Raw genomic sequence first — 15,324 nt, forward strand, 5'->3', positions numbered from 1 at the left:
ACGTTAATCCATTAACAACAGAAGGGTTTTTAGTGCCGTGGCGCAGTGATACAGAGTTCAGTTGTTGTGAGGCCTCCATAGCCGTTTGAATGCGGCTCAGTCAATCAGATTTTAGGCCCATTTAAGGTTCATCTATGTTGACTCAATGTGAGCCTTGATAATGTTTCCACTCCTGAATTCACTGTCTATTTAAAACCCTGTGTCAAAGTCAAGTCAGGCCCTTGGCACAGTTTTTCATTAATATGAGCCCTTTTGACCCTGAGCTGTACTACAGTCCCAACATGATGTGTACTCCAACCCTATTCCCACAACAACCATCGAGGACCAGTTGTAAAAACCTGCCTCCTGGTGGACTTTTAGAGAATTGTAACCGTTATCTGTTGCTAATGTAGCCTATTGTTTTATATAAGACAATTTATTTTTATTTAAAATTAATTTTGAATAGTTTAGGAATGCCAAATATTTTGCTGTTGCAGTTTTGGCATATTTTAAATATTCAGTGTCCAGTTCAGTTCATGGTAAACTGTTCAGTAAAAATGAAATAAAAACAGCTGGCCCACACATCTGTTGAGATTTTTTTAATAAGACCCTTTTAGTGTTTGAGTTTGATGTCCATGCTGAGTAAGTCTTCTCCACTTGTAGTTGACATTCTGGACAGGGAAATGATTGATTTCCAATATTTTGGATCTTACAACTTTCTTCTTGAAGGCGTCAAAGAGCTCTTCCCTGATAGCAACAGGACAGCGGGCCACTGTTGGCCCACTGGTGACAAAGCTGGCGATCCACTGGTGTTTTGCTCAGTGTTTTCCAGAGAGTATTAGACAATATTCCACTTATCATCACTCATTTCCACCTACAGTCCACTTTACTTTTTGGCTTCCCTTTTTTCTTTAGTTATACCTTGTTTTGGGAATACTTTACATGAAGGGTGTCTACATAACATATTCATAACATGTTACATAAACACTTCATAACATTTTCATGAATGTTTTCATCAAAATTTGTGAAGTAGACATGTTTTACATTATATTAATATGGAGTACTAAGAAACAGTTTTCAAAATAAAAGTCATTCAATCAGTAGTGTTTTTTGGACTTTTATAATCAACACCATGGAGCTCACAGCTACGGTTCTCACCCCAGTGTGTGGGCCAGGACAGACCTGAGGACTCTCTCTACAGTTTAGCCTCGAGTGCACCTTATGTTTAGCTGTGTGGGAGGTGAATGGAGATGTGGGAGGTGGAGGAACACCAATCTCCAGTGTCATCACCAGAGCACACTCTCTGGATGAGGCTCCACTTTCATGATAGTTGTGGTGTGGATGACCAAAACCTTGATGGCCCTGATTAATGCAAGATTTCTAATGAGATCTTGATTGACTTTTTTGACAAATGATCTGGATTTTTTATTTTTCACAGAGACCTGACTTAGTGGCTGCCCTGCTCATTTCAGCTTCTACAGCACACCTAGAATTCCTGGATGTGGTGGTGGTGTGGCTTTGATTAAAAAAAAAAAAACACCTTTAAATGTCATGTCCCTTCGGTAAAGTCATACATTAGTTAAGGTTGTTTCTAGTAAGCCATCACTATGTGTGCTTGTATACAGGCCCCCTTGGCCAAAAAGCAATTTCCAAGTGAATACAAAATCATTATGCCATCTACTGACAGATATTGACTTTTGGGGACTTTAATATTTATATTTGTTGGTCTACAAACCCTACAGTAAATGATTTTAACAATCTTTTGGTTCTTTTATTCTTAGGGTGCTTTCACAGCTAGATTGTAACAATGGCGCATGACGCTCGCGGGTAGAAGTAGAATGAGAAGCTTTACTGATGAAAACACAATCCAAAATCGAAGTCAATTAACAAACATAGGTCACATCCGTAAAAGCCAAAAAACACAGAAGCACAAATATAAAGGCAAAAAACCTGAAAGAAGGTCAGGCAAAAAGGCAAGTCAAAAACAGGGCAAAAGTCAGAACCAGAATATCGTAATAGATAAGAGTGCTCAGTAGCTCTATAGACAGAAGCAATACCTCACAAAGAACCTATCCTACAAGCCTGGGCTTTATACTAAACTAATCAGTGAGCTGCATGTGGACGTGATCAGTACTCTGGAGAGCTAGAGCGCTGATTGGAGCGTGAGAGCGAGGCAGGAGTCATGTGATTCCCCAGGGGGTTCTGGGAGTCCAAAAAGACCTCAAAGCCAAAGGGTGTCATGACAGATTTTTGCCAATCCAATTAAATATATTCTGATTATAGACTGAGGTGTTTATATGCTCACACTACTCAACAACCTCTGCTTACATGTACACTACAAGTAATACAAGCATTTTTTAAAACTTTTTGTCATATAACATATGATAACATAGCACTGTTTAATCCAAAAACTTTAAGATTATAAATCGTTTTTGGTCACCAAGTTACAGCTGCGAGTCTTCTGCCAATCTGACAATGCTCCCTGCTCCCTACATAGTGCACAGTGTAGGGATTAAACTACTCACTGGTTCAGTCAAAGTGAGATGAGCAGCAGTGAGCAGTGCTTGTGTTTTTAATTCCTTTAAAATGATGTCAGGCTCAAGAAAATATACTTCATCTTCAACGAGAGGAAGACGTCATGTTCTGAGACACATAAACAAAGCAAACTTCGTCTCCTCTGCAGACCAGTTTCTGCTTCCCACCATGTTGAATGTTATAAACTTCACTGTGACGAGACACACATGTGCAGAATAGAGTTCCAATAGAGAATATAATCAGATACAGGCATTTACATGGTATTTTTCTTCTGTTTTACATACTATTTATGGTATTACTCACCACGTTTAATCAAGTAAAAACAGTATGTTGGCCAAATTGAACTAGTCTAGTCCGACTGAGGTGTACACATGGACACATTCTATTCTGATGGAGTTGGATTATTAACGGATTATCAGGATGTGTGTAAACATGGCTAATTTGGTACACACCAAAATAGCAAAAGTGAAAGGTGCCTTGGACCATGGTCCAGACCAAAGGACCGATCATTTTAAGATTTCTCACAGTCCTGTAACAGGCAGTACCTCCTTATGTAAATGTTGAATGTTGACTCTTTTTTTTCATTGTTCTTGCACCACTACCCTTGCCTTTAAAAAAAGGCAAAACAGATTTAAATTCCAGTCTTGGCCAAACACCTCTACCCAGACTCTTAGAAGAAAATGCAGGTGAGATGAATGAAAATGGAAAAATTATAAACTACAGGTCTCATTTGATATCTAAAAAATATTTAACTGATTTCAGGAAACAATACTTTCAGAGATCATATCTAGAAAACATCATAGACCCAAAGTTTTATTCTGTACAGAAAATTCAGTCCTAAATGCACCTTTAGATATGTCTCTACTATTGGATATGGGGTCCCACAAGGTTCCATTCTAGGGCCAGTCATTTGTTTCATTATGTATGCTTCCTCTAGGAGTATTATTCAGAATATTATTCAGCCCCCTCATCCCCCTATCATTCAGTGCAAAGGCATCTGTTAGCTAACACAACAGAATTGGTAGTTCTGTCTGGCTGATAGTGAACAACACTTTTCAGAGATTATATCTAGAAATCATCATAGACTCAAAGTTTTATTCCATGCAATTAACTGAGTCCTAAATGCACCTTGCCCCACTTTTGTCACATCCCCAAAAATTGTGAGGAACTGATTGAGAAAATCAGATGATATATAAATCCTTCTGTCTGTCTCTCATTTGATCTAGAATGTTCTGCGGTCTTTAATAAGTTTAAACTTGTCTCCTTCTGTTCTTTGCATGACATAGAATCTCAAATAGAGCCTTCAGCCTCTCCCTGTGATATCATCCCTTCATGTCTCATTAAAGAGTCATTTGATGTTATAGGGCCCAGGGTTCTTTGTATTATAAATGCAAGCTTGTCCACAGCCAGCATTCTTAATTCTTTTTAGCACGATGTTGTTTAGCCTCTTCTTTAGAAACCACATAATCTTTACCCAATGACCCAAATATTCTTAGTAACTTTTGGTTACTCATAACTCCTAACTCATAATATTAACCTAAATATTCTTAGTAACTTTAGACCAATTTCAAAATTTACAGTCCTTTCTAAAATATTTTAAAAAGCTGTTCTCTCTCAGCTGATGTCACGCTTAACATGAAATAACATTTTTGACACATTTCAGTTCGGTTTTCAAGCTCTTCATAGAATAGACTCTATATTCTGCCTTGCTAAATAAAAGTTACAAATGACTTATTACTGGTTCCTAATTAGAGAAATTGTGTTGTACTGATGTTGTTTCACTTTAGCTCTGCCTTTGACACCGTTGACCATGGCATTCTAATTAACCTAGATTGGTTCAGACCTTACCTAAGCAATAATGGATTTTGTTTGAATTGACCTTTCATCTAATGCTACCATTTATGTGGGGTCCCACAAAGTTCCACTCTAGAGCCAGCCCTTTTTTCACTGGGCAGCCCTCACTTCTCTTTTTGTTACTGTTTAGTTCCTAATGTCACCTTTATGTACGAACACTGTTTAAATGAAGACTGTCTTCAAATATATTGGAAAAGTCTAAACCTTTCAAGGGTGTACTTACATCTTTACCTGACTGTGTATGTAAAGGTTAAAAGTAAAAATAAGTTCTACATATTATCAAAAGAAAATGAAAAAATTAAATGCTCTACTGCAATTTGTTTCTGATGGTATTAAAAAGACATGGTATTAAAGATTAAAGATTAAAGATGGTATTAAAAACTCCTCAAGAACTCAGCTCATCATGTTTGGAGAAAGAAGAGTCATTCGTATGATCTGAAGACCACTCACAGTGAAGTATGAAGGTGGGAGCATCATAATAGCATTAGACATGGGCAACATTATGTCTTATGTCAACATTAAGTCTAACATTATTAGACTTATGTCGAGAGGGCAAGCCATCTCAGTCAACTATATAAAACCTATATTTAGCAAATATCCTATAAACAATGTCAACAATACATGAATGTGTAGTGGAATACTGGGCTCTTCTTCAAAAAAAAAAAAACAAAGGTAAAAATCCTCTTCTAGAGGTAAAAAGGCTCCAGAATTTATCACATAGGTTCATGCCATGAGCTGCGAAAAGCATGGAAGGTGTCTAGGTTTATCTTGGTGCTTATGAACCCACTCTTGAATTTCTTTAGCAGTCAGTATGAGCAGTCTGAGCATCTTGAAATTGAAACTTATCCAGCTTTGTTTGTTTTTCTTAGCAATTTAAACAAATTAAGTGTGGTTTTAGTGTGGTATTTATTTTAACACTGCCTTTATTTGACAAAATGTACATGAAACTTAATTTCATTTCATTCAGCAAAAGAAGTGCCAAGAAACAGCCAATCAAAATACTGAGAACATACCATATAATCACATCAAATGCTAATATATTAAACACATGGTTTCAATACATTATGGACAAGAAAATTAAACATTTTATATAACTACAAATCAAAGTAGAAGAGGAAAATTAACACTAGCAGTAGCATTACCCACCTGTTGCAGGATCCTACTATAAGCAGTGAACTTCATTTACAAGAAAGCCATAACCAGCCAATCATTTTAACTGTAGGAATAAAATGTTATGTTAGCTTTCCCACCCCAATCCCCCCATTCCTGTCTGCAAATAATGTCCTCAAATATGACGTCTGCAAATATAACCTTGGCTCATAATGGGAGCTTGAACTCCATCGCACAGATTGCACAGTCCAGCAGTTAGCCAACTAGCTATAGGTCATGGATGTCAGTGCTGAGCATTTAAATGTTGGCCAAAATATGTCCGTGACGTACGTGATAAGGTTAACTTATGCAAACATTCGCTTCTCAATTTTTAAAATGACTATTAAGCAGCCTTTCCTCTTTTTTGCACTTTTTATTTACTATTTAGAGAGCAGCTAAAAAAGAGTTTGGTGGCCTGTTTCTGTGGGGCAGAGGTGGTGTTGGTCAAATGGGCTGAACTACACCAACTGGCAGTGTCGCTCACCACCGCCACTGGATCCAGGTTGTTTATGTTGCAGCAGCTGAGATATTTTGGAGCATTTATCGACTATTAAACTGTATAAATGTAGACATATTTCTTGAATATATCATTGGTAAGGTAAAACACTAGTGAAACAAAATGTAAACTGTAACTCAGAAACTCAGATGACCACTTGTGGCAAACAGAAAAACATCTTAAAATGCATAACACATTGAACCTTGCGGTGGATGGGCTACAACAGCAAAAGACCATGTCAGGAATGTTTTATTGGCACACCTTGGGCCCATGCCAATCAATCATCGCTTCAGTGCCATGGCATATTTGAGTATGGCTGCTGACCATGTGCATCCCTTCATGGCCACAGTTGACCATATTCTAATGGTTATAATACACCATGTTGCAGAACAAAAGTCGTTTCAAACAGGTTTTGTGAACATGACAAATGTATTGAAGTGCTAGATGTCAGGTCTCTTTTATAGCTGACATAAGAGACCTTTTGGCATTCAAATTAACACAACTCACTGTCATAAAGTTACTGCAAAGTTAAAGTCTTTTTCGTTTCATGTTTCTGTTATTTTGTCCACCTTACACATTACATGTGCATCTCTCATGTAAATCTGGTCCTTTTTCACAGCTGCCCTTTGCACTGGTCTAATGGAAAGAGGCAATATATACTAACATTGACTCTATTGATATGTTTGCTCAGGCTTTAGGAGGAAGTGAGGAGAGTCGGATGAAAAGAGTCTTTGGAAGTGAGCTCAGCCTAGTCGGAGACAGTGTGTGAAGGAAAAACTGCTGTAGACCAAAAATCCACATTTACTATCAAATCAGGTAAATATTTTCTTTCTGTATTTATATTATCTTCCATATACATTCTATGGATGCTTTATGATGAAAATCTCATGATGAAAGGGCCAATAAAAATGCTCTAAAATCACTTTGAATAAAATCTCTTTCCATACATTGAAAGGTAAGAGTGATTTTGCCTTGTCCTGTAAAGTTACTATTTTGGAGATACTTGCTTTTTCTTTGGACAATGATTATCTATAACTGGATTTATAAAATAATTGATTTATGGAATGAAGCATCTAAAAATATACTTTGGTGACTAGTATATATAATGCAAAATACTGCTTAACAGTGCTGTGCCAGAGTCAGAGACTACTTCTCATTTAATTTTCAGTCAAAAGAGCATTATTTGAATTTATCGCCTGCTGTCGGAACAAAACCTCGTACCTCCAAAAAGTTTACAGGAGAAGGAAAAAACATGCTTAATTTCAGTGTAAGTCAATGGAACCAGAATTTTCTCCAAGTCATTCTGGTCCATTTCTTTCTGTCCATTCATCATGAAATTTGCACACAACATAAAGTGCAACAGGCATTTACAAATTATTTCAAAAACTGAAAAACGACAAAAATGGAGATACAAGGTTTTGCTCTGACAGCAGGATGTCACCAGTGGGGATCCACAGATTTCAGACTTTTAAATGCTTATATAAGGTGCCACTGATTAGTGTTAGTCGTCACTGGTTACTGACTGCCCATTGCTTTTCTCCTGTTATACGGTCTGGTGGAATATCAAGCCCCTGTTAGTCACTCCTAATTGATTAACTGTAATAATTAATTGTGCAGAAACTGAAATGTGTCTGAATCTCGGCGAGGGAGAGCCACAATAAGATGACTTTTAGCTTTCCTACTTGTTAATTATTCCAGCTAATCGATTTATGACAGCAGGGGAAACAGTGAAAGAGATGCAGACCCTGAGGTTGAGACATGTTGAAGAAGAGAGTGGTGGATTAAGAGAGATACCGCAATTGCTGCTCATTATTCCGAAATGCTCTTGGGCATTCCAAACCTGATTACTGCCATTGGCCTGTTGAAAAGGTCAGACTCATTATGATAAGCAGACAGGTGGCATATAGAGGAACTGTGGAGTTATTTTAACATGTCTTTTCTTTCTCTTTCTTTCTTCCTTTATTTTATAGCCTGTTGATGGGGGTGCAATGAAATTACCTGTCTGTCAAAGCAGTGAGGGGAGTTTGCAGCCAGCTCTTTGCTGTTGCGTGTGAACTGTCAGGCTTTTTTACCTCTCTGTTTGCTCTTGATAGACACAGCAGCGGGTCTCTGCTGACGTTTGCCTTGTCAGGCTCCCTGAGAGGTCTCGTTCCATTTCCATTTCTCGCATAGTCTACGTCTTCACTCCTTCTGTTCTGTACTTCTTAAAGTGGTGGTTTGGCCAAAAATCAAACCCTCCCTTACCTCAAATATTGTCAATCCGCCAATACATGTTTGGTTTCTTTAGTTTTGGTCTGGCTAATTTTCCCATTCGACCTTAAATGAGTACGGTAGATGCCTCAGGTACCATTTAAGGTGGAAAAGGAAAATTCAAACAAGAATCCTCCTCTGGTGAACACCACATACAATAATAAGAGCAATATGAACGGAGAATAAAGTTTTTACATTAGCATACTTAAATTAAATAGAAACTAACCCTATTGTACTGTTGCTGAAAAGTTTCCTGTTGGAGACGCAAGAAAAGGACATAAAATGTTGTGGCTCCCAAGGTGGTTTGGACAAAATAGCTCTTAACATTTGGGTTGCTGACCCATGGCCTATGACTAACATGCATATAAAATCAAGCACTGCCAGTAGAATGGATTGTACCTAAGATGTCAGTGAATGGCACCTATGCCACAAGTGAATTTGTAAAATTTCTGCCCTGCTAGATCTGCCCCAGACAACTGTAAGTGCTCTTCGTGTGAAATGGAAGGGCCTAGAAGTAACAACAGCTCAACTACGAAGTGGTAGACCATGCAAACACACAGAGCAGTGCTGCTTAATGCTAAATAATGTAGGATGTAAAAGTTTCCTATCTTCTGTTGCATCACTTCCAAACTGCCTCTGGAAGCAACATCAGCACAAGAAATGTGTACTAGGAGCTTCATGAAATGGGTTTCTATGGCCAAGCATCTGCACACAAGCAAAGACAAAATCATTATTGGCAACGTCAAGTATTAGCTGGAGTCATATAAAGCACATTACCACAGGACTCTAGAGCAGTGGAAATGTGTTCTCTGAAGTGGCAAATTACACCTCAGTATATGATGAATATTTAAAGAGACAAGAGCCTGGTCTTGTGTGGTGTAGGGCTGGAAAAAAATATCTTTTGACTTTATTATCAGAACATTAGCTTCATTCAGTTGTTCGAAATGGAAAATGCTGCTGTCAGAACAAAATCTCATATCTCTATTTTTGTCGTTTTTCAGTTTCTGATATTATTTGAAAATGCCTGTTGTCGTTTACATTGTGTGTAAATTTCATGATGAATGGACCAAAAGAAACAACCCAAAGTAGATAAAAACATCTGGTTCCATTGACTTACATTAAAAATGTTTTTTCCTATAAAGTTACCATTTTGGAGCTATGAAGTTTTGTTCAGACAACAGCGATACATTAACATCTGCTACAAGCTTCAAAATAAACATGGAATTTTTTTTACAAGCTGCAAATGTCTGTGAGTAATGCACAGTGGCTTAAAAAATGTTAATGTGAATTGCTATTAGCTTAACACCAACATAATATTGGCATCTCTTGGGGTGCTAGCAGACATTAGCATTGTTGTTGAAATGTTTTTTTTATGCCTCAAACCGAAGGCCTAGTTCTAATAATTACCACATAAGCAAGTCTTTGTCTTATACTTAACAACTTGGAACCGGGACATGTCATGATTTAGGATGCTAAATGCTAATGTAGCTGTTATGTGCTTCCAATATTGTGAGCTACACTATATCACCAAAAGTATTCACTTGTCTGCCTTCACAAGCATATGAAATATGAGTGAGATCCCATTCTTAATCCATAGGGTTTAATATGATATCAGCCCACCCTTTGCAGCTATAATAGCTTAAACTCTTCTGTGAAGGCTTTCCACAAGGGTTAGGAGTGTGTTTATGGGAAATTCTGACCATTCTTCCAGGAGCACATTTGTGAGGTCAGACACTGATGTTGGACGAGAAGGCCTGACTTGCAGTCTCCGCTCTAATTCATCATTCTCTCAGGTTGAGGTCAGGACTCTGTGCAGGCCAGTCAAGTTCTTCCACACCAAACTCATTCATCCATGTCTTTATGGGCCTTGCTTTTTGCACTGGTGCGCAGTCACGTTGGAACAGGAAGGGCCATCCCCAAACTGTTCCCACAAAGTTGGGAGCATGAAATTGTCCAAAGTCTCTTGGTCTGCTGAAGCATTAAGACTTCCTTTCACTGGAACTAAGGGGCCGAGCCCAACTGCTGAAAAACAACCCATAATCCCCCCTCCACCAAACTTTACACTTGGCACAATGCAGTCAGACAATTACCGTTCTCCTGGCAACCACCAAACCCAGACTCGTCCATCGGATTGCCAGACTGAGAAGCGCGATTGGTCACTCCAGAGAACATGTCTCCACTGCTCTAGAGTCCAGTGATATCACTTTACACCACTGCATTCGATGCTTTGCATTGCGCCTGGTGATGTAAGGCTTAGATGCAGCTGCTTGGCCATGGAAACCCATTCCATGAAGCTCTCTATGCTGTTCTTGAGCTAATGTGACTGACTCTGCAAAAGGTTGGTGACCTTTGCTCACTATGTGCCTTAGCAACCACTGAACCCACTCTGTCATTTTACATGGCCTGCCATGTTGCTATGTTGCTGTCACTCCTAATCACTTCCACTTTGTTATAATACCACTGACAGTTGACTGTGGAATATTTAGTAGCGAGGAAATTTCACGACTGCACTTGTTGCACAGGTCGCATCCTATTATGGTACCATGCAGGAATTCACTGAGCTCCAGAGAGTGACACATTCATTCACAAATGTTTGTAGAAGCAGTCTGCATGCCTAGGTGCTTTTATATGCCTAGGTTTTATACGCCTGTGGCCAAGTGATTGGAACACCTGAATTCTATGATTTGGATGAGTGAATACTTTTGCAAATATAGTGTATATTAGCTCATAGTTCCAGTGTAGAATTCAAGAACTTCAGACATCAACTTTTAGTTGAAGGATAGAAAATAATTTACATTTGATTTTTATTTAGCCAGACTTCCACTTTAACCATCTCTTTTCTATCTGTTTAACAGGCACCATGCAGGTGTGGCTGTTCTCCATGGCCCAGTGTGTGTTGTCAGTGTCTGTGATTGGGGCGAGTGTTAGGCTGTGCATGAACGAAGCTGGTTCGGATGCAGGAGGCCGCAGCAAAACTGTGACTGGCTGTCTGAAGCTGTGCCTGGCCTGGGTGGGGGCTGTAGGTGGTGCAGTGGGGGTCCCAGTCAACATGCTGCTGAACCTGAGGAGCCCACAGTGCCTGTACACATGCATCACACTAGTGTGTAGCCCCCTGCTGATCAGACAGTTTACGATGTGGCTGCTACTGCTGATGACACTCAACACTCACCTGCAGTGCCGACTAGGACATAGGTGAGTTTAGGAGCTCCTGGGTTGGGAGATGCTCAAGGACAGGCTTGACACCAGACTCCCATGTGAATGTTATTTTTAAAGTTTTAACATCAGCTTACGACTTGTTGCTCAAGTGGTCACTTCAGAGAGGAAACAGAGAGCAGTGGATTATTCAGTTAGAACCAGTGGTGGACAGTAACTAAGTAAATGTAATTTGTTGCTGTACTTAAGTAGTTTTTTTTTTCGTGTATCTGTACTTTACTTAAGCATTTCCATTTTGAGTGACTTTTCCCTTTCACTCCACTACATTTCAAAATCAAATATCTTACTTTTTACTCCACTACATTTTGAGAAATCTTTCGTTCCTTTTGGTTTTTGTGTGTATAAACATGTAACATGTCAAAACAGAAGAAGCGCAAAGCATCTGCAGCATAAAAATTTGGGAGAACATACATCTACCTAAATGATGAACTAACCTAACTTTGTGTAAATAGACCACAATATAGAATTATGTACACATACGCAGTCGTGACTGACGCGTTTCTTTTATTCTGAATTCATACAAACACTTTCATTTTATAGTAAATTAGTTTGGGCTGGTTTATGTTTATGAACAGCGGCCTACAGATCAATACAGTAAAGGAAAACTTATTTGTGATCCTGAGTTTAAAGCCAGTTTTTATTCAACTTGTAAATAATTTACAAAGTAATCTTAAACTGAAACTTTGCTTGTGTGTAAAAAGTGATTTCAGAGCCACTCGGTTCTCCCTGATGGAAACTGTTTACCTTCAGTGTTTTGTGCTTATGATCATTTTAATAGACGTCAGCGTCACTAATTAATGACGTTCTATTAAAAGACTGGTTTACCAAGAGAGACGCTGGAGGATTTTCACCTAAAATAAGTTCATGAGGCCAGTCTGGTTATAAAAATGATAACAGGACATCAGAGCCAGAATTACTCTTTTAGTACTTTTACTTTTGATACTTAAGTACATTTGAAGGCAAATACTTTTGTACTTTTACTCAAGTTGAATTCTAGAGTAAGGACTTCTTCTTTTACTGGAGGAATATTTTACCCTGGGTATCTCTACTTTAACTCAAGTACATGATTTGTGTACTTCGTCCACCTCTGGTTAGAACACATTTGCCCTCACCTAGATTGTATGGCTAGTTAGCCATACAGCTTGTTCTACGTTTGTCTGCCATTTTTTCAGGTTTGGAAAGAAAGAAATGTTTCAGGTTACATTAATTTCTTTGCAAGAATTACTGCTAAGTCAGCACTTGCCTCTCTTTGGGTTCATCTACTTGAGCTAATAAAGTAAAGGAAGATGGCACGTACAGGGAAATGTCAAGGCCAGGTGAATGAGGACATGTTAAAAACAGTAAGCAGAAGGTAGTACAGTGTTAAAAAGAATACTTTGGCCAAAAGTCTTATTTGGGAAATGTTCACATTACAAGCCTCATAGCTCCAGTCTGATTTTTTGCTCAAATCCGATCCCTCTCACAGGATGATTCACGCTCGTTTAGTTGAGTAATTCAAATCCTGAAATGACCCACATGCGCACATCCTACTCAGTAACGTCATGTGAACGAATCACTTGCATCATCAGCACAAACTATCGAACAGTATGAGCTGCTGAAGATCATTAACTCTTAAAAATCTCAGTTGTTCAGTTTGCAGGCTTTGACTTCTGTTTGGGGCTGTTGCCATGGTAACACTGAATGATGGCACATACGCAGTGGAAGAGAAACGCATGAATTCCAACACAAATCTGATATGTATCTGATCTAGGACCACATATGAAAGTGGCTTAGGTTGGATTTGAAAAGATCAGATTTGCATGTCCACACAGCCCTGAAAACATCAGATCTGAGTCACATTAGGATAAAAAATCTGATTTGTGCCACTTCAACCTGGTAATGTGAACGTAGCCTTGCCCAAATGTAGTCACCTAGCCAAAACCTGGATGACATTTAGCTTTAAAGTGGCTGCTTCTACTGTTTTTCTCTATGCATACTTTTGTCTGTTGTTATAGGTAGCATAATTTTGGGATGTGCATTTTTACTCCTTGTGATGTCACTTGTGATGAGAGTTAATGAATGGCTATTTAGTTAACAGCAAGAAGGTAAATGGTGTTAGGAGGCTAAAGCATGAAAACATATTCCATCTTGTTCTGATCTCCCTTCCAGATACTCAAGCCTGGTGACCCGTCAGAAGATGCTATACATTGTGCTCCTCAGCTGGATTTGCTCTGTGGTCATTGCCTTCGCCCAGTTCATAGCCTGCAGCTCTCTTGACACTTGGCAAAAGGAGAGCACATCTGGGTTGGGGTTGGAAAATCCTTTGCAGCCTAATCACACCTTCCCCAAACCCCCTCCCAAGTTACCTTACACTCAAGGCTCTGTGATTGGGAAGTACCTCCCTTATGGTGGGTTCCTCTCCAAGTTCCTGGTGGAGGACACGCACAACTTCACCTATGAGGAGATCCATAGCAGCCACTGGGGCATCTGCGCTCCAGACACCATACTGCACCCAGCCTTCTTGGTCTATGTCTATGCCATCACCGTCTTCCTTGTCCCCTTACTTATACTACTGACTGTGTACCTGGACCTGATGTGCTTCATGCCTCGGCAAGCTGCAGTGTGTCCTTGCGAAGTCCAGAAGAGAGGCTCCAGCCACTCTCGTTCTCTGGCTCTGTCCTTGTCATTCCTGGTTCTCCTGTGCCTACCCTTGCACATCATCCATATCTTGCGACTCTTCTCTCCAAATGGTCAAAGACCAGACTGGGTGACTTCTGTAGCCACCATCTTTTTCCAGGCCTACAGCTTGGTCCCTCCTCTCCTGTTCACACAATCACATGATAAGGTGGTCAGTGTAGGTTCTTCTCTGGCTGTGACACCAGTTTCAGCCAGCTCCTCACAGGCTAAGCCCCTGAGCCTGACTCCTTTGGAGTTCTGTCCACCAGGGCAGACAGCAAAGGATGCCGTAGTTTTAGGGATGTAAAGCAACCATCAGGTGAATCAAGTGTGCTTAATTAAATGGCTGAGACAACAAAGTCTTTCAGAGTACTTTATTGCCCTAGAGAAACTTATACTGCAAAAAAAAAAAATCTTAACAAGACAGAGAATGTTGAAAATGAATAGATCTTGCTATTTTAGTGACAGATCAACAGCGTAGACTAGATTTGTATTTATGAGCATGGCTGTGGTCACCAAAGTCTGGGGCTTCTGTAATTTAACATCACCATTCATGTGATTTAATGTGGAAACAACATTATTATTAGCCTATTCAGAGCTTACACAGTCAAACTGTTGAATATTTATTGTGATGGTAGCTGGTGGGGCGAATGCTCCCGGGGAGAGAGATGCTACTGGGTGGACAGGTACTTGCCCAGTCCTCCAAAGGGAACACAAAGGGAATTGTAATGCGCATGCACGTGGTCTAAAGCACTTAAAGTGACCATCACATTATCAAGATGCATTTTTGAAGATTTGTGGTGGTTGGTTAGTGTAGTGGTTAACACTTTTGCCTTCTACGCTGTAGACTGGGGTTAGATCCCCCACCAGGGCAAGCACCCTACACTATACCAATAAGGGTTCTTGGGCAAGACTCCTAACACCACCTTGGCCTACCTGTGTAAAATGATCAAATTGTAAGTCACTCTGGATAAGAGCGTCAGCAAAATGCCATAAATGTAAGATAATTTAATTTGATTTGTTTTAGTGCTGTCACTGTATTATGGCCAGTCAAATCCATTATACTCACAGCCAAGCTCCACCTTTTCTCAGCCCTTCAATCACTGCTTAGCAGCTGTTGCAATCTACCTTTGCCTCAAACCTTTAGTTAGACACCAAGGTCCTCTGTAGTTTTGGGAAGGTTTCATAAAATT

At 39.5% G+C, this 15,324-nt stretch overlaps 1 protein-coding gene across 1 annotated transcript; it reads left to right on the plus strand.

Moving 5' to 3' along the window:
- Window positions 1–7,832: 7,832 nt before the first annotated feature.
- LOC108429908 (adenosine receptor A1-like) lies at window positions 7,833–14,438 on the plus strand. Its single transcript, XM_017701985.2, has 4 exons — window positions 7,833–7,882; window positions 8,107–8,156; window positions 11,119–11,455; window positions 13,625–14,438. The coding sequence occupies exons 1-4, from the start codon at window positions 7,833–7,835 to the stop codon at window positions 14,436–14,438; spliced, it is 1,251 nt and encodes a 416-aa protein (XP_017557474.2).
- Window positions 14,439–15,324: the final 886 nt, after the last annotated feature.

Source organism: Pygocentrus nattereri, chromosome 3 (genome assembly GCF_015220715.1).
Source record: "Pygocentrus nattereri isolate fPygNat1 chromosome 3, fPygNat1.pri, whole genome shotgun sequence".
NCBI classification, from domain to species: Eukaryota; Metazoa; Chordata; class Actinopteri; order Characiformes; family Serrasalmidae; genus Pygocentrus; species Pygocentrus nattereri.

Coding starts and splice junctions, on each gene's coding strand:
- LOC108429908 (XM_017701985.2), top strand. CDS start 7,833: ATGCTCTTGGGCATTCCAAACCTGATTACTGCCATTGGCCTGTTGAAA. Junction 7,883..8,106: donor GCCATTGGCCTGTTGAAAAG/GTCAGACTCATT, acceptor TGCTCTTGATAG/ACACAGCAGCGGGTCTCTGC. Junction 11,456..13,624: donor CAGTGCCGACTAGGACATAG/GTGAGTTTAGGA, acceptor TCTCCCTTCCAG/ATACTCAAGCCTGGTGACCC.